Consider the following 25,363-nt stretch of genomic DNA (forward strand, 5'->3'; position numbering starts at 1 on the left):
CTGAATAAGAAGAATAGGAACTTATACCTGTACATATACAATGCAGAGCAAATATTTCTAGCTTAAGTAAGATTAATATAGCCCATTACATATATACAGTCCGCCAAAAGTTAAGCACCACCGAAATATAACTGGCAATATTTTTTTAACTATAGCAAAAAAAATATTAATGTTTGGTGTTATGAATTACCTTTAACATACACTAAACAAATTCATTACGACCAAAAAGATTGCACTCCGATAAAGCAGTCAACCAACTTTTTATCAAAGGTCATATGTGCGTTTATAAATACACTGTTTCTCCAGGTGGTCGTGTAAGTGTTCGTACATTGGTCCGTCGACTTTATAGAGGCAAACAAAGAGCACGTCGTGGTGTATAGAGACCTGTACCTTCAAGCAGGCACTCTACCGTCAGGTTTAAATGGGATAATGAACATCTATGCTTGAACATAAGAACCTGACAAAACACTCATTGGTCAGATGGGAGTCAGTTTCCTTTACTGCCAGAAGACGCCATAATACGAATTTCGCAGGGGAAAAAAACGGCCTATGACCAAAAACAATATTTGCACAATGACTGCATGCATTGCTGGTTGTGTTCCAGTACAGGGTTGCTTCTTATACCGTTATAAGCTGGGTATGCATATTCTGCAGGGTAACATAAACGGACAGACATACAGAGATTTGGTGCCTTAACATATTGTAGTCCGTCATTTTAGTAATCCCCCACTTGCGTCAACATTGTCAAGACACTTGTACCTGAATGACTACGCTATACCACGCAGGGCAAGAATTTTAACCGAGTCCAAAGAGCAACCAGCCATTTACACTAATTTTTGGCTATTACAGCTTATGGCCAAATGCCAGACCTATACATCCTCTTTCAAATATACAAGTATGTTCAATTAAATTTATGTGAAAGAGACTACTAATATAAATACTCTCTATTCCAAAGACCTGTTGGTGGCCTTCAGCCATGTCAACTGTTTTCTGCTCTTTGGTTGTTTTTTGTACATGTAGCTTTGACACATTTCCAATTTTTTTTCTCAATTTTATGCCCATCTTTTCTGTCACAGCTCTGATGGCTATGAAGCTCTTTTGTTGAACAACAATGAACAATGTTGTAGTTCTGAAATTTACAAGTCTACAATTCATTGAAAATAAAACATAAACACAACCTTTTAGCTATTATGTGCAAATAACATGCATGTTCATTACATGTAGACAGGACTTAAATTAAATAACAATTTTATAGGGTATATATTATGAAACAGTGAGGAGATACTGAGATGCCACAAAAAATAAGTTTTTAAATTTGATAACATTAATTATTTGTAGCATCATTCCCATGTTGTGCATTGTTTAAGAGGCAATGTCAGAGAGCACCAGGCAGGACTGTTCAACTAAAAAAAAATAATTTGGTCAAACATATATTTTACCCTTTCAGTATAACATACTGACTGGGAAAATATAATTTTTTTTTTCAAATTTTTGAATTTGACATTTTTTTTAAGGAAATTCAATATAAGGGCTCAAACTGCTAATTTTCATTGAAATGTATATGGAAAAAGCCAGTTTCTAACCGTTTTCAATGATCCATCATCGGAGAAAAACAACACTTATGACTAAACTACCTGTATGGAAGTCTAGTATTATATTTGTGTAAAAAATAATGAAAATAAAATTTTGGGTATCTTTTGGATTTTTTTCTAAAAATAAGGTAAAAAAATGCTAAAATAAGGAAAATTGAGAATATTGAGAAAAGCCAGTTTCTATCTGTTTTCAATTATCCGTCATCGGAGAAAAACAGCAGATATGACTTAACTACCTATATGGAAGTCTAGTACTATGTTGGTGTTAAAAATAATAAAAATAAAATTTTTGGTATCTCTTTGATTTTTTTCAAAAAATAAGGTAAAAAAATGCTAAAATAAGGAAAATTGAAAAAAAAACCAGTTTCCAACCGTTTTCAATTATTCATTACCAGAGGAAAACACCACTTATGACTAAATTACCTATATGGAAGTCTAGTTCTATGTTGGTGTAAAACGTAATGGAAATAAAACTTTTGGTATCTTTTTTATTTAAAAAAAAATAAGATAAAAAAAATGCAAAAATAGAGAAAAATTGTAAAATTGAGAAAATTATGCTTTGGCAAACCAAAATGGTATTACATCGATTAAGTTGCAAAATACCATAAACTTTTGCATCTTTATTGTATTTAAAAAAATGTATCATGTTTAAGTGATAGTTTTTGATGAAAAAAATTAAAGAAAAAAAGTTGCAGTCTCATCACCACTTTGTTCATTTGGTTGTCATAGCAACCATAAAATGTACACTATACATTTCTTGTCCTTTTTTGTACAAATTTTCACCATGAAAGTACTTAGTTGGAAAATACAAGAACATTTTCATTGAATTGGCATGTAGATCATAAGTCAATGCCACAGATACCTACAATACAATTTTTGGCTGTACTTTGACCTTTGACTTCAAAGTAAAAAGATGATTTTTGTTTACACTTTTGTGTAGGGAGCATGATTTGTTTGCCCTGTGACAAAATCTTTTGATATTTCGCACATGTGTGCAGCACCTCAAGATAATGTGTAGTGTTCCATGGACCATCATCCCCAAATTTATCCCAACCTTCCTTTTGGGGGTATTGAACCTTCTTACTAAATTTCATAGAAATCCATTCATTAAAACTAAAGTTAATGTCCGGAAACCAATGTGTCTTTATACGACAACGATGACGACATAATACCATTATATGATCCCAAAAATTGTTTGCAGTCATAATGAAAACTGATTAGATCCTCATTTTTTAACCTAATATATTCTGAACTCCCAACTGGCATGACCATCATGACCATAGATCTTGTCCATTTAATTTTTTTTTTTGGAGGAGGGAGGATTTAAAATCATTTTTTCCAAGGTCAGCTTTAGTTAGAGGACGGACACAAGATGAATACATTAGTATATGCACATATATACTGGATAGTGACAAAATAAGCATGCTCTTGGTTTTTGCAAAATCAAATATGATATGCAGAGTGGTTATTTCTTTATTAAAGGCTGTACCTATTACTATAAACTTTTACATTGTATGGTCTCTTAATGGAGAGTTGTCTCATTACAATTATACTACATCTTCTGATTTTATTGTGTTCCATAGCAGTTTCTTCACAACCTTTGGAAATAGAAGCATTGTTTATCTTCATCACTTGGTTTGTATAAAAGTCAGAATAAGACAACAGATAATTCTTCCCATATGTCACAAGGATTATGATGTAAAGATAACTATGATAGGTACCGTACATGTAGCTGTGATATTGGCAATCATATCAAATCCCCCTTTTTTTATAAGATGGATAACTTGGCCTGATTAAATGTGACAGTGTTAACATAACAATTAGTTTATCATGTTTATTCAATCGATGGATTTTGAACAAGATTCAAATACATGTACTGCACAAAACAAAAAATAAACAAGGGCATACCACAATGATACTTATATAAAAAAAATTTTGGTGCACATATTTCTAAATAGCACAGAAATTTTAACACAATTATTTTGAAAAATACAACTTTTGACTTTTTTTCCTTTTAACAGATTTGTTTTAATATACATTGATCCCATTTTCTGTTACTCTGTAATAATTTGGAATTTTTTTAATCAAGTTCAACACATACACATCTTTTTTTTAATTCATATACATGATATTAACCCTTGCTTAACATAAATGACATATATAAATATTTGCCTATAAACACATGAAACATAATAAATATCTAAATAGTTTCAGAAGAAATTGAAATATTCTTTTAGACATCCAGTAGTATTTTAAAAGATAAAGATCCATAAACAATAAAGTTGGTAGTCTTATAATTGTCCTCTATCAAAATTGTCATTTTCAACATTGATGTGTCTCATTTACTGAAGAAACTGCCGAAATATTACCAAAAGTCAAACATATACATAAAAAACTTAAAAGGTATTCAAATGTTATGTTGGTCACTTTGATGGTGCCAAACTGGTTACATTTTCATGTGTGTTTTTCTTTTAGCTCAGTCACCTGAAAAAAAATAAAGGAACAGTTAAGCTATACATTTATACATCAGTTTTTTGCTTGAAAATGTTTTAAATTAATTATATTAAATAAGATGAATTTGAATATTATATATACATGTACATGTATTCAAGTACACATATTTGAAGTTTAATATAATTTTTTAGAGGATTTCACATTTAGGACTTCTTATTCATTTGTAGTGGGAGATTAAAACCCTTCTTGCAAATCTGGAGTACATGGTCTCATTAATTTTTGTCTGTGTGTTCTCTGTGTTTTAATTTTTTCTTAAATTAAGGTGACAAGGGTCATCTAATAATTGTTTAACAGTTCAATTGTTATGCCTTCTTATTATGATTTGCATTATGTACATGTATGTACTGATGTATAATGTCTAGTATATATACTGGATTTAAGATTCCACATACTTTATCTTATATGGTACTCTATCTAAATGAAGATAAACATGTAAAAAATGTACTTTAAGAGATACTGGTACTCACTTCTGAATTTTTCATATAAATGCAGCAGGTTAACTTCAAAATCAAGTTGATCCATTTCTCTAATTAAAGGCTCCTCTACATGTAAGTCTGTCAGCTGATGTATCTTTTATCTGTTTAAAGAAATAACAGCTTATCAGGTGATCAATTATTCTTTGAATTGAATTTGGAAAATTGTATTTAATATCAAATTAGTTATTTTATTATCCTAAGAACCTGTGGAAAATATATAATGATCTCTTAACATCTTACCATATTAAAACATAGAAAACTTATTCAACCTTTCAAAGTTACAAGACTTTTTTGTATGATTAATTCTATTTTTAAATGGACAGGTTAATGTACAAAATGATCTAAATGAACAATTTAGAACAGAAAGGTAAATTGTGATTTACTTATTACTTTACAAGTTTACTTGATATATTTGAGTCAAACTAACCTTACATTGTATATGCTCACCATGATCATACATGTACATGTACAAATGTACAATGATGTATCTGTAAATACTAATGACAAGATCTCAAAATAAGCTAATTTTTTTCCAGTTTTGTACTAAATGTTAAAAATTTGAAATCCTTGTATCATGTATCAGAGGCGGATTTAGGTGGGAGGGGGCTTTTTGGGAAAAAAGTTGGTTGCTTATATAGGGAATCATTGAAGCATGACTAGAGCAGGCCCCCTCATAGGTCAGTCAGTGGGCCCCCACTTATGGAAATTTCTGGATCCGCCATTGTGTATATCATGTCTAGATTTTGTTTCTAAGGACATGAACATGATGAAGGACAATAAACAACAAATTTATGAAACAAAGGTATTGTCGTCCCAAAAGAACCCATCTAAATAGTGGATTAACAATACAATTATCTAAGATTTGATATACAAGTTTTATTTTTTTAAGTAAATATATGCAATAACCACTTTAAAATATATGTGTCTTTCGTATGTCATAAGGTCATGTAAAATATAGGTACATTGTATATGTAGCAATCAAAATTACAAACAAAAAAAATTTGACTCTCATAATTTAAAAAGCAACAATTTGCTCCTGCTTTTTAACAAATTAAGCTTACTGTTTACATGTATATCTGACATAAACATATATGACTACCCTGATAACTGTAGGATTGTCTTTTATAAATTGTGACTTGGATGGAGATTTGTATCATTGACACTCATACCACATCTTTTTATACATGTATCTATTCTACATGTAAATACAAATGTATTCATTTGTAGTTGCTTACATGTACAGGATGTACATGTACATATTAATGATAAACATGATAAATATAATGAATAAGATGACATGGTCTGTTGTGTATATGGAGGATACATGTAGTTGTACATGTGATTTTCTCATTGGCAATCATCATGATCATACAAAATCTTCTTCTTTTGTAACTTTTGAGTCTGATATTAATTTTTTTTTATTTTATATTATTATCCTATTCAACATGTTCAAATAATGTTTGAACATGATGAATAAAATTGTATAAAATTGCATTCAGCACAGATCATAAATTTGCAGATAATAATTTCACATTGTAACTAAAAATATGGTGGAAAGTGGGGATTTATTGAGATTATTAAAGAGGCCTCATGATTGTCAGTTGGGAAAACATTGTAATTGGTAAATGACTTCTAGTTTTCAAAATAAAGCAGCATCAAACAAATGAATATTAATTAATGTGTCTAGAAAATTCAAACAATAATTTTATTTTAATTCAATTTAAAAAAGACATTTTGAAAAGTATGTTTAGTAAAATTTATTTGATCTTCTGAATGATTTGATCTGGACTTATTTATACTAGTTTAATAGTCCCAGCTTTGATTGATGCCTTTTTGTATCAATTTATCCCAGAAGTAATTTCAAACTTCCATAATTTAAACTATTACCTGTTCCAACTGGTATAACTGTCGCAAAGAATTCTTTTATGCATTATAACTATCATCTGCTTCAAAGAGATCCGCCTTTCCAGTTTTCAAGATGCCAAAAATTATGGCATTTAGATCTTTCTTTGTCTTTGGTGTCCTGTCCATGATACATCATGTACTGTTTTAAGGTGGGAGCAAACTGTATCATTTCGAGCTGAATCATCAAAACTACTCACGGATGGCTTTAAAGTCCTCATATTCCACATTTCCAGCAAATAGTACAATAATTTCAGTCTTATAAATAATCCTCATTCCCTTACAGAATTTGTAACTGCCTTTATTAAACCAATGTGTCTAGGAATAGATCACCCGTACATGTATGCAACAATCTCTTGATGAGGGAAATAAGTTTCCCAACACCACAAAGTTATATACTTTTGTTAAATCGTATCAAAATGGTCAATTATGTATAAAAATATGCAGCAGAAGTTCAATTAACCAAACAGCTGATTACAACCTTTATTGGTTTTTAAATTGAAGAGCATCACTTTTGGTATGTCTAAACACCAAAAAGTCGAAAACAAGCTGCTGTTTCCCTACAGTTTACTGCATTAGAACATTTACATATCAACAGATACCAGAGATGTTATAATAATTTCCTGCTGTATTCATGGTCACCTTTTAGAATATATATCAATTGTTATATTGTAGGCTGTTTTTGTTGAGAAATTAATACCCATATTTCCCTATATAAGCAGTCAAATTTACTGAAAAATCAAATTCATTTTTTTATACATAATAACCCAATATGACTTTTAAAAATGTCATTTCCCAACAAAACAAGGTGGATACATTACAAAAACACATTTATCTCAAAAAGGCTGTTGAACAAAATTTCCAAGTTCTGCCTGGTTTTCTCTGGCATTGCCTCTTAACCATTTTGACAATAGTAATAAAAAAGGCAGTTAATTTTATTTTTAAGCAGACATTATAAACAATGATAAAGTAAGATGTATCATACTACATGTACAATGTATGCTTCTTTCTAGTAAAAGAGAAGGACATGTACAGGAAGGTTACCATCACAACTAAAATACAAGGTGACTGATTGGTATAAGAAAGTGTGGATGAAGAGGTTCAAAAATTAAAATGGGTAAGCAGGGTAGTGGTATACCGTTATCCTTTAGAGCTGATATCTTGACAATGACATTCTACTAAATATTGTATTTGCATGATAGGGATAAAAAGGCAAAGCATTTATATTAATATTATAAATGCAAAAATGTTAGGAAAAAAGAATATCTAAAGAAAAATGCTATTTATATGTAATTATTACAGATATTGGGTGCTCTGGAAGGGTAAGCACTAACTTAATATATCTTTTCATGCATATATGTAATATAATATTATTTAACAAATAATTTGATTTTAGAAGAAATGGAATAGTATTTGAAAAGCAGCATTTGATTACACATTTTAACTATCTTTTTATTCTACCTAGATTACTGCATAAAAGCTAAAACTAGCAATACATCCATATAATTAAAACAAACTATATTGTTTATATCTGTATTAATATGTTTTAGATGATTCAACAGTAAAAAGAAAAAGAATGTCTAGTGGGACATCAGCTTTAGAAGCTAGAGAAATGTAAGAAAAATAATGCAATTCTTGCACCTTATTGGATTTTAATGTAACATTGTATATATGAGAAAATAATTCAATGAAATATAATCACAGTGCAAAGCTTAGCTGTATATATGTTACCTGTTTGAAAAATTATCATGCATCATTTGCATAGAATGCACCAACTAGAGCATAAATATGAATGGGAGATAACTCTATGTTTTATTTATAAGGAGAATAATAGATAAAAGATTATATGATAATGAAAAATTGTATGCATACAACTGGAATATCATTTGGGACTGTTAACTTCTGTTTATGAAATTTATATAAAATAAATGTATTCACAGAAGTATTGAAATTAAAACTAAAATTGCTTAGATTTGTAGCAAAACAGAAATAAAAATACATAGTAGAGAATTAATGTGATAAAACATAACAATGTCATACATGTATTAACTGATACAGCACAAACAACCATTAAAATGAATTTATAAATCTTAATTTAATTTGATTTCTTTTGTAGAACACAAAACCTTTATAGATATGGCGAGACTATATTGAACTGTAATGTCCACATTATACAAGGTATTCGAGAGAGTGGTAATGAATTTGTATTGAAGTATGTTTGTGCTCTCCTGAACTCTGGAGGTGGAATCCTACACATGAGAAATCTAGATCATGTTCAAATAGGTGTGCAACCAAAACACCTGGATACCTGGTGGAGCGGTATGGAGAACAAATTTGCCGACATTTTGTCATGTGATGATATTTGTAATTATTTCGACATGGTTGGAAATTATTCCGATCCAGATTTATACCTGTTTGTTAAATCTGCAGAACATTTGTGTTCCCTTGACTACCACTGCCGCTTGCCAACTGACACAGCAACACATGAAGTTTCCTACCATTCTGTAATGAAATTACTCCAACACAAAGGAGCACCATGGTCAATATCTGATTTACCTCTCATTCCAGAGAATTTTCAATATGCTCGAACTGACAGTAAAATAAAACAAGAAACCAAACAAATACAGTTTAAATATCTATCAGAGGGATCGAAAGATTCTAAATCCATACCACAGAAAATAAAACAAATGGTGTCAAAGTATATATCAGCATTTGCCAATCATGAAGGTGGACATATTTTATTTGGTATTGATGATGTCAGGGCATCAGCCATGGGGGAACTGTTATCTGAGGAGGACCAGGACAGGACAGGTTTGAACACTTATGGAAAACTATAATATTTATATTGTTTATAATAAGTATATTACAAACGCTGATTTAGGATATCACATGATAAAAAGGATATTAGTTTTCAAAAATATTAGAAGGTACATACTAAACTTACCAATACACAAGTGACAACTCCTCTGAAAAAACATAGACATACAAACACAAACATACATTGCATGATCCAGATAGCACAATTTGGTACAGACACAAGATGTGTGGGTGGTGTTAAAGATCACTTTACAACACTTGTTTAGCTTTGAATTCAGTGTGATATTAAGTTGTAGTAGTGAAGTCATATTTAAATATGTCTGGTCATAGATGTATTCCTTAGATGATTGCATTTTTTTTTAATTTCTCTATTTGAATTAGTTTCTGCTGATTAAGAACTGAATGACAAATTACAAATGTATATTACACCTTCTTTGATATAAGTATTACTGTAATATTTCAGTATTTATTATTTCTAAGCATGTAACAATGTACATCATATAGACATATACATATCTTAATATTGTCATTTTCTTATGCAAAAGTATTTTTTTAATATTTAGTCGAGCTGATAAATAGTCGCATGGAGAATGTGATCTGGGGAGATGAAGAGTTTATACCAGAACAAGGAAAACATTGGGACATCTGTTTCAAACCGGTTATTGGCTCTCCAAAGAAAAAGGTAAGACAAATAAAATCAGGAATCCCTTCCTACTAATTTATATGTTTTGGAAGTCTCATATACTACATGTACTTGATTTTGCAGATTTATTTTAAAGTTAACATTATGGGAGATAACTCAATTTTTATCAGTTCTGAGGGGAAGACATTTTGGTATGTGCATTCTTCATAGAATTGAAAAGATCTTTTGAATTTTAGACAGGTATCCACAAAAACCTATGATCTAGTGGCAAGATCTTAAAGAAGTCATTGCAGATTATTATTCACAATAACCATTTAACACAATTCTAAATATATAATTTTAAACAATGGTAGATAACTCCATTTTTATCATTTCTGCTTGTGAATTTTTTTATCAAGTTGTCTTATCAAAAGAAAAAACCTATGAGTTATCTGGTTTTATACAGAATATACAGTAAATTCTTATCAAAGTGATTTTTTTAGGTCAGAAAAGTTGCAGTTGTAGTGAGGGTGCTGTAGTTTTTAAAAATATCTTTTATTTTTTAGGCAAGAAGAGTTGTAGTTATAATGTGGGTACCAGTTTTAATACGACGACAAAAATTGAAAAAAATTTTGGTCGTATATTGGTATCACATTGGCGTCGTCGTCTGAAGACTTTTGGTTTTTGCACTATAACTTTAGTATAAGTGAATAGAAATCTATGAAATAAAAAACACAAGGTTTATGGCCATAAAAGGAAGGTTGGGATTGATTTTTAAAGTTTTGGTCCCAACAGTTTGGGAATTAGGGGCCAAAAAGGACCCAAATAAGCATTTTCTTGGTTTTTGCACTATAATTTTTGTTTAAGTAAATAGAAATCTATGAAATTTTGACACACGGTTTATGACCCCTAACGGAAGGTAGGGATTGATTGTGGGAGTTATGGTCCCAACAGTTTAGGAATTAGGGTCCAAAAAAGGGACCAAATAAGCATTATTCTTGGTTTTCGCACACAATAACTTTAGTAAAAGTAAATAGAAATCAATGAAATTTAAACACATGGTTTATAAACACATAAGGAAGGTTAGGATTGATTTTGGGAGTTGAGGTCCCAACAGTTTAGGAATAAGGGTCCAAAAAGGGGCCCAAATAAGCATTTTTCTTGTTTTTCCAACCATAACTTAAGTATAAGTAATTAGAAATCTATGAAATTTAAACACAAGGTTTATGACCATAAAAGGAAGGTTATGATTGATTTTGGGAGTTTTGGTCCCAACAGTTTAGGAAAAAGAGGCCCAAAGGGTCCAAAATTAAACTTTGTTTGAATTCATCAAAAATTGAATAATTGGGGTTCTTTGATATGCTCAATCTAACTGTGTATGTAGATTCTTAATTTTTGGTCCCATTTTCAAATTGGTCTACATTAAGGTCCAAGGGGTCCAAAATTAAACTGCCTGTAAGTTTGATTTTAACAAAAATTGAATTCTTGGGGTTCTTTGATATGCTGAATCGAAACATGTACTTAGATTTTTGATTATGGGCCCAGTTTTCAAGTTGGTCCAAATCGTGGTCCAAAATTAAACTTTATTTGATATCAACAAAAATAGAATCCTTGGGGTTCTTTGATATGCTGAATCTAAACCTGTATTTAGATTTTTGATTATAGGCCCAGTTTTCAAGATGGTCCAAATTGAGGTCCAAAATTAAACTTTGTTTAATTTCAATAAAAATTGTATATATGGGGTTCTTTGATATATGCTTAATCTAACCATGTATTTAGATTTTTTATGTTTGGGCCCGGCTATCAGATTGATCCACATAGAGGTCTAAAGGGTCCAAAATTGAACTTTATTTGATTTCATCAAAAATTTAATTCTTGGGGTTCTTTGATATGCTGAATCTAACCATGTATTTAGATTTTGGATATTGGACCGTAATATATAGGTAATGTCCAATTTAAAATTTAAAGTTTTTAAGTTTAAGTTCTTAGACCACATTCATTATGTGTCAGAAACCTGGGTTGTGTCAACTATTTAATCACAATCCAAATTCAGAGCTGTATCAAGCTTGAATGTTGTGTCTATACTTGCCCCAATGTTCAGGGTTCAAACTCTGTGGTCCTATAAAGCTACACCCTGCGTAGCATCTGGTTAGTTTGATATCCTTTTATTCATAATTTGTTAAAAAGGTCATGCTATTGATTATTTCTAGACCAGAAGAGTTATAGCTATGGTGTGGGAATCAGTTTGGAGTTTTATCTTTATACCTGAGTAGAACTTAACTGATCTTTTTTTTTTATTTTCTTTGCAAACAGAGCCAGCTAGAGCTGAAGAAGGGGTGTGGGTACTAGTTTGTAGTTTTTCTTTGATCTCCCTGTAAAAGTAGTGATTTACACACATTATTGTTCATTTTCTAGGCTAGAAGAGTTATAGTTGTTGTTTCAGTATGTAAGTTCCCAGGGGGAGTATTTACAGCTTCACCAGACAGTTATTTTGTAAATGAGTTTGGAGATATAGAAACCTGGAAATTTTCAGAGTGGAAACTGTCAATGCTTAATCCACTGAGAGGTACAAATACAATGTCAATGATATGTTTATGTGGATTCTTCCTATTAAAAACCCATTATAATATTATCTTTGCTGTATACATGTAGTTAATCCATTTCTAGAATTATGAATGAAAGAGGTTAAGTTATATACTATTGAGGCAACAACCCAACAAAGCTAAATAAACTACATCTCAGTTGTTGAAAATTGAATTTTTCTTTTCTTTTTTGATTGATTGCACAATTATTGCTAGGACCATACTTAATTTTTTTTTAAATGCACTTTTTCACATAAACCATAACTATATAACATATTAAGCAGTGTCAGTGTTTAAGGTCAAGTAACAGTAAATGAACGCCGTCTAGCGGATTCCGCGAAATATTGCGACGTTTTGTACGAATTACGTCCCTTTGACCAGATTTTGCAATGTTGAAATTGCACCCGGCGACTTTTCGATGGGACAACGTCAACGGTAAATTTGACGGAAAGTATGTTACTTCTAGGAGAATGAACTTGTTTTTCTAAAATTAAAAATTGAAAATGAATATGAAAACAGTCCTGAAGACGATCTTCAAAATGAAAATCAGGACATAGGGTGGTAGAGTTTGTATATCTGCCGACGGGTTAAAACAAGCGTGAAAACTGTTGCTCACTACTGTTTCTACATAATTGTGATGAGAAAAAACAGTATGGTCTCGGAAGTATTCTATATGTAGTATGTCAAAACTGTCCTCTCAAAAACCCTATATTCACTGGGAAAAGACATCGTCTAGCAGAAAATAAGCAGAAGCTAGGGGTGCAAGTTTGGGACATTAATACTAAAGTTAAAACTTAGTATTGTACGGTAAGACTATAATATCTCCCATATTTTGAAAATTATCACACCAGTCGGAACAAGTAAAAATATTTTCAAATTAGAGAAAAGGAAATGAACCACATAAACTAATACTGGTCATAAATTCGCCGCTGAGTCAGTCATAGATGGCACTAAACTATAATACACCTTGTTCACGGTTGGAACAATAGTTTAATATTCATACACAGTTTTTATACCCCCGCTTTAAAAAAGGGGGGTATACTGTTTTACCTCTGTCTGTCCGTCCATCAGTCCGTCCGTCCGTCCGTCCGTCAGTCAGTCCGTCCCATGAAACTTTCGTCACATTTTTCTCAGGAACTACACATCCACCCTTTCTGTAATTTGGTATCAACATTTATATATGTCAGCCATACCGTGTGATGCGTTTTCAGATTCATCACTTGACAACTTCCTGTTTACCGAACACTTGTCTGATTTTACACATGATAGCCAAGTTGAAAATTTTTGTCACATTTTTCTCAGGAACTACAATACAAGGATTTCTGAAATTTGGTTTCAGGATTTATATAAGTCAGCTATACCGTGTGATGCGTTTTCAGATTCATCACTCGACAACTTCCTGTTTACCGAACACTTGTATGATTTTACACATGATAACCAAGTTGAAAATTTTCGTCACATTTTTCTCAGGAACTACAATACAAGGATTTCTGAAATTTGGTTTTTTGTTTTTGTAATGGTGCTTTCTTACACGTCCGCAATTTCGATGTTAAAAATAGAACACAAATCTTTAAATAGATACATGTATAAATAGTATATATGGTTTAAAAATTTATACAGGGCTTAGTATCCTAATAGTATTGATTCGTACGGTTGTCTCCTCAAAGGAAATTTGTTATATATATATGGGTAAAAATTAACTGAATAAAAAAAAAAATGTACCCTAGCTGAAAGTAGCATTTCAAATATACAATGGAACTGTTCTCAATTCTATTTCACTCATAAAACTTGAAGGTTGAGAACGAGATTATATCGATCACCTCTATATCATAGTACTACTATATATACCGACTGAAAAATATGCACAGTGTCACAGACTTTCAGTACCTAAAGTTTAATGTAAATCCCGTAAGTAGTCAGTACTTCAATAAGACAGCAACCAGACAACAACACAAGGCCAAAAGAAAATTAAAAAGGAAAAGACATCTTATGATATGCATTTGACGGGGGTGGTGTGCAGGGGTCCTGATCCCGAAATCCCGGACTTAAAAACATGAAATCCCGAGGTCCCGAATTTATAGAAATTTCAATTCCGCCATACTGAAATTCGAAAAAAAATAGCCGGATCCGAAATCCCGTGCTGAAAAACACCCGATCCCGGAGTCCTCATTTGTGTAGATGGACTAAATAACAAAACACAATATTACCAGTCATGTCTCAGCCTGTGTGCGATTGTTTTTTTCTTGGTTTTTTTTCGGTTGGGAGGGGGGAAGGGGAAAAGGGGGGGTGTAGCCATATCAAACATAAATATGTACATCTGTTGTTATGTCATATGTCTCAACTTCCGTTAATTTGGTTTCCTCAGAAATGTTTTTACACAATGTATTTTCTGGAAAATACACTGTACTACAAAGACTACAAATGTCTTGAGAGAAAGGGAAATTCAGAGAGAGAAGCACAATAATTTATTGTCACACATGATTAGATCTCAAAGGGAGTTGCAGAATAAGGAATACTGGCGAATGTCGAAATTGAACAAAAAAGTGCAAAATTATAAAGAATAACAACGGAAAATAAAATAATTATTTTATATAACAGTGTAGACCATGTACAGAATTTTACAAAATCGTTAATTGAAGATTTTACAGAATAAGCGTTATATCTAAAGATAAAGAACATTTAGGTCCACACTTCATATGGACCCTTATAATTCATTGGATTATCTCGGTGTTGCTGGTCAGTAATGAATAAAAAATCACTGGTCAATTTAAAGGTTGTTGTAAGTGATGCAATATATTCTTATTTTCCTGTTCCCCTTATGTAACTTCAAGTTTTATTAAAGTTTACATCCATCAAAGCCTTAGTTTAATTTAGTTTCCTGTCATTACTACCCCCTCCCCCTTTATTTGTCGCATGTTGTGTATCATGTACTGATTCTATATATACTTCGAGCATACATATGTACACTTATGGAACCATTTAGTAAACCTTTTTAAAACGTTTTTGTAGACTTGTATATAATAAATTTTATACAGAATAAAAAAGATATTAACAAAGATGTCAGTTTGTCTGCGTGTTTTACTTGTTAACTTGAAGATGTATAAATAACCACACGACACTCTTTCAAGAATTTGTAGAACCATTGATATAATGTTTGTTTATATATGCGATGTTAAGCAGCAGTATATGGACAGAACACGTTCTGTTGTGATATAGTACCAAAACACAAGCTTTAATTTACATGTTCCGCTGCTAAAAAAAAACGTTTTTTTTTTTCAAAAGTGGCCAAATCATATATCGGAACGGAGAAAAAGTGTAAACAGATGACTTACAAGATAGTCTAAGAGATTTATGAATTGGTTACCCAAAAATGACAAAGTTCAACTATCTCTCATTATAGCAAATATTAATAAAGATCAAAACCCTGACCACATGCAAACAGACAGCAAAGTACATTCTAGGATTCAAACTGTAAATGTTTTGCGGAATAACTATAAACTATAAAGGGGGACGGACGGACGGAAGGACGGGAGGCCAGACGGAATGACGGACGGACAGACGTACAGGGGTAGTTGAGGGGGCATATAAAAATATAGCTTCATTAACATCTTTTATTGCGTCAACTTGTAGACAGTAACCTTGATGATTTCTATTTTAAGATTTTACCATTTTTGCGTTCATGTACTTACAACGTATTTTTGTCTGAATTAGTAATTGATTTAGATATGTATATTGATAATGAACATACATGTATCACATTTTTTACAACGTATAATTTCTTTTTAAAATGTTCAATAAAAGAGGTTCTGATTGGGGTTTCCGGAATACAGAATAATGGGCAAAAATTGCAGAATAAAATGCAAAAAAGAAAATAAAAGAAAAAGTGTATAATGAGGTGCTAAAATGTAAAGAATAAAGAATATTGGTAATACTAAATAAAAATTTATGATAATTATCCAGACTCTTATGATAAAAAGAATCTATCAATACGAAACACATAGTCATCGTGCATAATCAACACGAAGAACGTTGGAAATTATTAGCATGATAACTTGACGTTATATAATAAAAATTACGACGTCACAAATTTTGATGTTTTTTTTTTTGTCAAAATGTTGGGTTTGCGTCGCTTCTACAGGGAAAACGAAGTCGGTGACCATATATTTTTTTAATATCATCTAATTCGTAAGACAAAGAGGAAAAAAATATTAATTTAAAAACAAATTCTATGGAGCGGTTCTCGTGATTTATACCAGAAACCGAAAATTGTAGAAGAAAAATATAGATTTACCCTATATATTCAATGTAATTTAGTACCCTCTCGGACCATTTTAAAAATGGATTTTTCTTGAAAACGAAGTCGGTGACATATACTTTTTTTTACATTTTCTGATGTATATTTTCAATATCTAATTGAGTTCTAAGTTTTAAAAAAATCTATGGACTAGTTTATTTACTGATCCTTGACCTTAAGGCAAGCCATAACAGGTAAACATTGTACAAATAATAATGATGTGCTTTTCATCAAAAATCCAAAACTACATAATGGATATTCAATGATGCCTCATTTTTTCAGACAATCTAGAACTTCATAACAGACTGTATAAAGATTTTGTTTTCAAACAATACATGACTACCAGCCTGATTTATTGCACAATTATGTAATTTCTGGACAAGCTAGAACCTCAAACATATATATTGTACATTTTTCCCCAGACAAACCAGACCTACATAACAGATTTATCAAGCTTCCAATAAGTGTTCCCCAGTCACCTCTGATCTTTACACTGAGACAAAGTATAGAAAAAATAGAAAAGAGGCTACTATCAGGTTTGTTGATTATATAACCTAGAGTATCTTAAAATGATAACAAAGGTCTCATTTAAACTTACCATTAGTATTTAGTCAATTGTAAATTAGGCAACTTTCTTTAATTCTTTGATGAAATATGTTGATGTTAAAGTTTCAAAATAACTTTCTATATAGGAGTTAGGAGATGTGGTATGATTGCCAATGAAACATCTATCTACCAGAGATGAAAGAAGAAAGATTAAAAAAAAAATAAAGGTCATTCCAAAAGATGCCTCATCCTCATTTTTATTTCAGATGCCAATAAGAACTTAGTTTTACCTCATCATTACATGGACTGCATTAAAGATCTCAAGGTCAAAGATTTCATTAGATCTGTACTCAACATCTTTAACGTTGATCGTCATATGATGATTGTTGTAAACTGTTGGGGGCTGCAGGTAACAGCTTTACAACCTAGTGATGTTATCTGTGATGTTTTGGTTCTGACAGAGAATCAGGGGTGCCACCTGGTGACCATTTCACAGATTAGTAGTGAGCAGATTTGGGAGCATTGTCGCTATGTAGCAGCCTTCATTAAAGAGAAGCTTGTTTGCCATGGAGGATGCGTAGAAAAGTTTGGTCTGGTTTGTCATGTCGCAAATATGGATGGATGTGACGATGAAATAGAGAATAGTTTGTCAGATAATTTTTACCCATCTCATTTTTACGTCACACCAACTAAATTTGACAGTTTAGTTCGATCTCTTATAATAACAATGGCAGCATATGAACCGATTGATTTTTCTACTCTAAACACAACAAAGTCAATGAGAGAAGTTCTGGCCACAGATAAATACTTTTTCTTGTTGACTTGTGACCAGTTTGATTTGATATGTAAACAACAGTTTACTAAGGAATTATGGGTACATGGACCCCCAGGCTCAGGGAAGACTGTGGCTGCTGTACAGTTTATAGCAGAGCTCAGAAGGAGGGGATGTCAAAAAGATGATGTATTGTACCTTGCGGAAAATGAATTACTGTGTTCCTATGTCAGGTAATGATAGAAAAGCAACAACACAGCAAAAAAAACCAACAAAAAGCTAAGGAACAGCTATTTTTTTTTAAGCCTTCAACACTAAGCAAAAAAAAACAAAAAAAAACCAAATAAACTCGCAAATCATGTGAAGTTTAAGATGGACCTTAGCACTGTTTCTAGCTGTATTCTTTGCAAACTTATGATCATGCCAAAACCCTGCATTGAAAAACAGCAATTGAGTTATATCAATAAGGCCACACCAATTTGATTCCTTGTTCGACGGACCCGCCCGCACCTATTTTTTTCAAAACAGAATTTTTTTATTTTTTTTAGATTCCCGCTTCCCGCATCTGGAAATGTAATCATGTCCATTTCCCGCACCGTTGTTTTTGTAAATATTATAAAAAGAGGGTCTCACTAATTAGCGACAACAAGCGTCAACAAGCGACAAGAAGCGACAACAAGAATTATTTTAGCGACAAGAAGCGACAAGAAGACTATTTAGTGACAAGAAAACATTTTTTTTTATTAGATATAAAGAAATTTGTATTTAATGTTTTTTTTTTAAATATACGAGCAGATATGTCTAATTAAAATGTTTTATTATATAGATAGACGAAGAAATGAAACATTTGTGAGGAAGAAAGAGATTGTGAAGTTTATATTAGGGAGCTACCATTTGATTTTTAGGGGGGGGGGGGGCTAGGATGAAATTTGAAAAAAATAGGCAGGACAGGAGTTTTGAGTAAAAAAAAAGGCAGGATGAGACACTTGCAAAAAAAAAAAAGTCAGGACGACAATTTAGGTAAAAAAAAGTCAGGATAAACTAAAAAAAAAGAAAGGCAGGACCAAACAGAGTGAAAAATAAAAAGGCAGGACAGAGATTACAGCTAAAAAAAAATGCAGGACAAAATTTTTCATCCTAGCCCCCATAAAAATCAAATGGTAGCTCCCTTAGTATATTGGTAGATGAAGAAATTTAACATTTGTGAAGAAAAAAGAGATTGAGCTTTTTTTTTTTATTTTTAAATATGAAGAATATGTATAAGATAATGTATGTATCTGTTTTCATCAAAGTCAAAGTATGAATAAACGAATGGAGATATATATGGAGCGGGCATAATGGAATATAATATTTTGATTCATTTGCTTAATACTATGCTATAAGTGTACTCTTGTTATGTCAATTCGATGCTTTATTTGTAGAACTCTCAGCCACGCTTTGCCATCTTTATTATTTAAGCGTGTTTCCAAATCCCACGACGAGGACGTGGTTCTACCTTGGGGTCCATATAATTTTTTTTTTTTTTTAAATTATTTTTAGTCATTATATAGTAATATGTACGTTTAATGAGGCAATAAACAAATAAAAAGATGAAAACATTCACATTTCAATTTTCTTTTCCTCTTGTTTGATTTCAGTTCTTTGTATTTCACAATTTGTGTCAATATTTTCAGGACAATGATGCACAAATAATTCATTTTGCGAGCTTAATATATATTGCACGAAAAGAGTTTTAAAAAACAAATTATAAGATAAATAATATGTTCTAAAACACAAGGAAAAGTAATCTCATAATACACTAATTAAACATAATACTGGCTGTTATACATAATAGATGATAAAATATTATGTAAATAATGTTTCATTTTTTTCTATCAATTTTAACTTTCTTGTCGCTAAAATTATTTTCTTTTGCATATTCTTTTAATATTTATTGCAATAATTAATTTTAATTAAAAAAAATATGTTTTCTTGTCGCTAAATAGTTTCTTGTCGCTTCTTGTCGCTAAAATAATTCTTGTTGTCGCTTCTTGTCGCTTGTTGACGCTTCTTGTCGCTAAAATTCTTGTTGTCGCTAATTAGTGAGACCGTAAAAAGATATCAACATTTGTTTTAAATCACAGTCTAACCTGTATATAACGACTTTAAACATAAAATCATCCCACCACAAGGTATAAATATCTGTGTGAATATGTGTTTCGGCATGAAACCTATTTATCCAAAGAGGGAGTGCTCCGATATAAATTTATAACAGCGCGGAAATACCTGTAAAGAACAAACAATTGGTTTCTTTCCCCCTTACTTATATTTCCTATCAAAACATGTTCGCTGTTAGAATAAAGTACGAAGAACTTCTGAAGGATTTGCCTTCAACTGCAATTATATTGTATGCTGGCGAAACAAAACTATCTATAGCCACTGCATGTTTATGCACCTGTCCTGATTGATTCAGGGGCATGTCGTTCAGCAGTTATCGTTTGTTGATGTTGTTCATAATTTGGTATTTTCCTGTTTGGATATATATATAAATTAAACCGTTGGTTTTCCTGTTCGAATTGTGTACGCTAATAATTTTGGGGTCCTTTATAGCTTGCTGTTTGGTCTGTATCAAAGCCCTGTGTAAAAGGCCGTACTTTGACCTGTGTTTGTTATAATCAGGTTGAGAACAACCCTCCCTCAGAAAGGGGTCATTTTATTGATGTAGAAAAGAAAATAGAAATACCAAGGATTTGTATAGTTCTTCTATACAAAACCTTTGAAAATTTAGAATTTTGTACTCAAAAAGAGGAGATTAAACAACTTTTTCTAAAAGAGGGGTCCACTTATTTTGAATAATATTAAACTGTTAAAGTAAATGTGTTAACATGGTTAAAGTCCAGGAATATTACAAAATTCTTGGACATGTTTTGACCACTTAATATTAGATAGATATATAGTTCTTTGAGAAAATATGAGCTCTTTTATACAAACAAATATATTATAACTTATATTGATTCCTTATAAAACATGTAAAAGGGATATTTTTTGAAAGCCCTGGATAGTACACATTTGATTTCTTTGCCAGAATTATCTTAGGCCACACCAATTTAATTTCTTGTTCTACAGATTTTTGGACTCCAAAATATGGGGCGAGCGAGCGATTTGAAAATTTTAATAAAAAAATATTCGTATATTTTTTTAAAGCCCTGGATAGTACACATTTGATTTCTTTGCCAGAATTATCTTAGGCCACACCAATTTAATTTCTTGTTCTACAGATTTTTGGACTCCAAAATATGGGGCGAGCGAGCGATTTGAAAATTTTAATAAAAAAATATTTAATTTGCAAATTTTTGAGGCGAAGCTTGAAAAGTAAAGGCGAGCGATTATAATTTTTTTTTGTAAACATTAAAAAGTAAATTTTGACAATATTAAAACTTGATTTATCACTTGTACGTTGACATTTCTTTAATTTCTGATGTATTTTTTCCCTGTTCACCAAGAAATAATTAAATCTGGTCTATGTGTGTGTGACTGACAATGAGACAATTCTCTATTCAAGTCATAATCAGTTTTGGGGCAACCCCTTAATGCTATAAATATACGATCCAGTCATACATTTTGGTTATCTTATCCCAATTTTGATTCCTTAAGACTTAGTAACATAAGGCAGCAACCATTTGATTTTCTGGGGGGGGCTATGGTTTTTTTTTCTGTACAAACTTTTTTTTTCGCGACAAGTCAAAAACAATTTTTTTCTTTCAATTTTAGCATTACATATAGTGGCAGCTGAGGGAGTAACAAACAATTTTTTTTTTTTCAGAATTCAAAACAAATTATTTTTTTCTCCAAAAACTGGAAACAAACTTTTTTTTGCAAAAAAAACCATAGCCCCCCCCCAGAAAATCAAATGGTTGCTGCCTAAGGAAACCATAGTTATCAGTTTCTCTTCCAACTGGTACCATATTTTACCAACTACTGTCATAATTTAACCCAACAATCACACTGAAGCTGGCAAAAAAAAATATAAAACATTTAGGCAAACAAGGGGCACATCGAGATATATGTTAGATAACTTGGCAAGACATAAGGCATGTACATAGGGTAAATAATTAGTCTATATATGTAAGATATAACACCAGTAACTTGGGACCTAGTCAAAAAGATATACTTGAAAGTAGTACATATTGAAAACAACATAGTTCTGATGCATAGGTATTGATATCAAACTATGAAGAAAATATATAATTTGATAATTTAAGTTTCAACTTGAAACATTTTTTATCTTGAAACAATAGACTTAGTACTTACATGTACCTCTTTTACTCCTTTACAATTTATGACCTTTGGTGTACATACCTTTTATGTTCTTTCCTTTCAAAAAAGTAAAGAATTTATAAGTTTAAAGGCCAACCAACCACACATTTTCAAATATGTCTTGTTTTTTTTTATATTTTGCTTATGCAGTTGAATATGTATCATAATTTGTATTTCAGGTCCTTCAATTTCTGCTTGGTAACTACAAGAAGAAAAATACTGGAACTTTACTTTGATTTAAAGAAATTCAATGAAACATATCAGAATGTCAAAAATGTGATTGTGGATGAGGCTCAGAATTTCAAGGATCGGGACGGTGATTGGTATGGTTTGGCATCGCATCTGGTTTCTAGACATGAAAATAATCACGGAATGGAAAACTGTTGTGGGTATTTCTGGGTTTTCATGGACTATTCTCAGAAAGTTCACAAGTTCAAAGCAGGCCTTCCATCAGTAATTGGCAAAAATAACTATATGCTTAGCGAAGTGGCACGAAATTCAAAAGAAATTTTTGACTTTGCCAAGCAATTTTTGGATACTGCTAAAACATCTGATGATCAAGAGGAAACTTCAGCTTTGAAAAAAGTTGACAGCCAGCCTCACTTAGCTCATGAATATTCATCAGGCCATGAAGTAGAAATTATCAAATGTAAGCAAGAAAATATTGAGAAAGCGATATCCAAAGTGTTAAATCAGTTGATGGAGAATGGTACAGAGATTGGGGATGTTGCAATATTAGTAGGGAAAAGTAAAGACAAGCAAGAAATAGAACATGCTGTGCAAGATATTCAAAAAGAGGCTCAAATGAAGGAGGGCGTTTTAGTTGACACAGTTCATAGGTTTAGTGGTCTTGATAAGCTTGCTGTTATAGGAGTTAATCCTCATGTTAATGAGGAACATGCTAGTTTACAGAAGTTCTTACTCAGCCTAGCTACAAGAGCTAAAGATAATTTAGTTATCATAACCACCTCAGATGATCTGAAATTGTCTAAAACCTTTAAATCAAAACCTTAGTCTCATAATACTAGTTACAAAGAATGAACCAAATTGCTCTGTTTTGCTCTCTTGTTGCAGAAGAACTTTATTTGCTATAACTGCAGAGCTTAATATGAAACGTGTCCCTCTTTAAAAGGTTTGAAAATAAACTCAAATAAAGTTGTTTTTAAAAGAGTGAGAAATACCAAAGGTACATTCATACATCTTAAATTGAAGAAAAACTGACAACATAGAAAAAAACAAAAACTGACGAAAAGGGAAACAAACCAAAAAACATTGCATAGAAAACTAATGACTGAGCAGCAAGGACCTCAACAAAAACATTAACAAATTATGTTCTTACACAAATCATTGTCCACACTGTGATGATTTCATTGTTAAATCTTTTTTTCTGTTTGTCATGCTGTGGTCCTTTGATTCAAATTTTTAATTTCTTTATTTACACAATTTTCAAACTCATGTCTTGGCTACATTTAGACCAAACAAGTTTGCTGTCTTCACATTTTTCCTGTGATAATTTGACTCATATTATGTTTTGAAACATTACAAATTTTCTTTTTTTTTAATATTTTTGATCATTGCAAAATGATGTACATATATTTACAATTCTTAGTACATATTTTTAAGATTGAGCTTGAAGAATGTATTGATTTCAATTGTTTGCTTGGAGAATTTTTTATCAAGGAAAGGAACATTTGCTTTTTCTATTTTTTACTAATGTCTGAGTTTTTTACACCAAGGATGGGGTCGATTACTTTAAAATGTAATCAATTAAATTACAATTACTTTGCTTATAAAATGTAATCGATTACATTACAATTACACCTTATTTCAAATGTAATCAATTACATAAGATTACATTTCTTTGAAGTAATCATGATTACTTTTGATTACTTATGATTACATTGTATTATATACTGCAATTTTTAAGAATTTCTTTTATAACTGTTTATCCTCAGGAAAAAGCTAATTTTAGTTAAATTTTTTAAAGCCATAATTTATTCATCTTATTTAAAAGAATTTAGACAAGTACAGTGTAACATGTATAATTTGAAACAAAGCTATAGACAAGTGTCCTTTCTCTTTGTCTTAATTGCAATATCAATAAAGTTATAAGTGGTTATTTGTCAATATTTGTTTGAAAATTTTAAATACATGCAGTATTTATCAAAATATTTATGGAAAACAAAGTTTATTTAAATTGTCAAAAAATTAAATCTGGTTTTAAATTCCATTTTGAATAAAATGGGCTCATGCATTTATGTCGACCATCAAATTCAAATTGGAACTAATTGTTTTCTGCTTTTGAATTTCAATGTACTTTATCAAAATATTGGGCCAACTTATATGAAATTGGAGTTAATATCAGAAGTGTTCAATCAAGGAACAAAAATGCTTTCAAAGCATATTCTTATACCATAAGAGCTCAATCTCACAAACACTTGGAAGGCAAATTCCTTTAGTAAACTGTTAACAAAATAAAACATAGTATTTACTAGTTTCATGATTTTCATTCATGCTTTACATTTTTATATTGTCTATCAAAAACTGTTTTCATATATGTACAATGTATTGTCTATCAAAAACTGTTTTCATATATGTACAAGATTTGTAATCAGGAAGTAATCATATGAATGTAATCTTAAAGTAATCATGATTAAACCTGTTTTTTTGCCATGTAATTGATTACATTATGATTACTTGTAATCAGAAATGGCATGATTACTGATTACATAGTATTACACTGCAAAATGTAATCGATTACAGCTGATCCTGATTATGATTACCCCATGCCTGTTTTACACAGACCAGCCTGGGTGATTCAAAAAGTATGTGTTGCAGCTTTATAAGAATTTGTTGATTTTTGATTTAACAGTTATTGTGCCAAGAAAATATTAAGTATATAGATGATCTATATAGTAAGGCTTTTTTAATATGTTTTACTTGTAACAAG

At 31.1% G+C, this 25,363-nt stretch overlaps 1 protein-coding gene and 1 long non-coding RNA gene across 2 annotated transcripts; one reads left to right on the plus strand and one right to left on the minus strand.

Moving 5' to 3' along the window:
* Nucleotides 1–24,167, plus strand: LOC143071620 (schlafen family member 9-like). The gene is made up of 9 exons (XM_076246037.1): nt 1–66; nt 7,498–7,601; nt 8,035–8,098; nt 8,601–9,295; nt 9,865–9,983; nt 12,339–12,489; nt 17,222–17,335; nt 17,612–18,350; nt 22,593–24,167. The coding sequence occupies exons 2-9, from the start codon at nt 7,598–7,600 to the stop codon at nt 23,425–23,427; spliced, it is 2,721 nt and encodes a 906-aa protein (XP_076102152.1). The 5' UTR covers nt 1–66; nt 7,498–7,597; the 3' UTR covers nt 23,428–24,167.
* LOC143071621 (uncharacterized) lies at nt 3,686–6,968 on the minus strand. The gene is made up of 3 exons (XR_012976929.1): nt 6,470–6,968; nt 4,574–4,683; nt 3,686–4,076 (listed from the first exon to the last, which is right to left on the minus strand). It is a non-coding gene; the product is annotated as an uncharacterized LOC143071621 (long non-coding RNA).
* Nucleotides 24,168–25,363: the final 1,196 nt, after the last annotated feature.

This window comes from Mytilus galloprovincialis, chromosome 4 (assembly GCF_965363235.1).
Source record: "Mytilus galloprovincialis chromosome 4, xbMytGall1.hap1.1, whole genome shotgun sequence".
Taxonomy (NCBI): domain Eukaryota; kingdom Metazoa; phylum Mollusca; class Bivalvia; order Mytilida; family Mytilidae; genus Mytilus; species Mytilus galloprovincialis.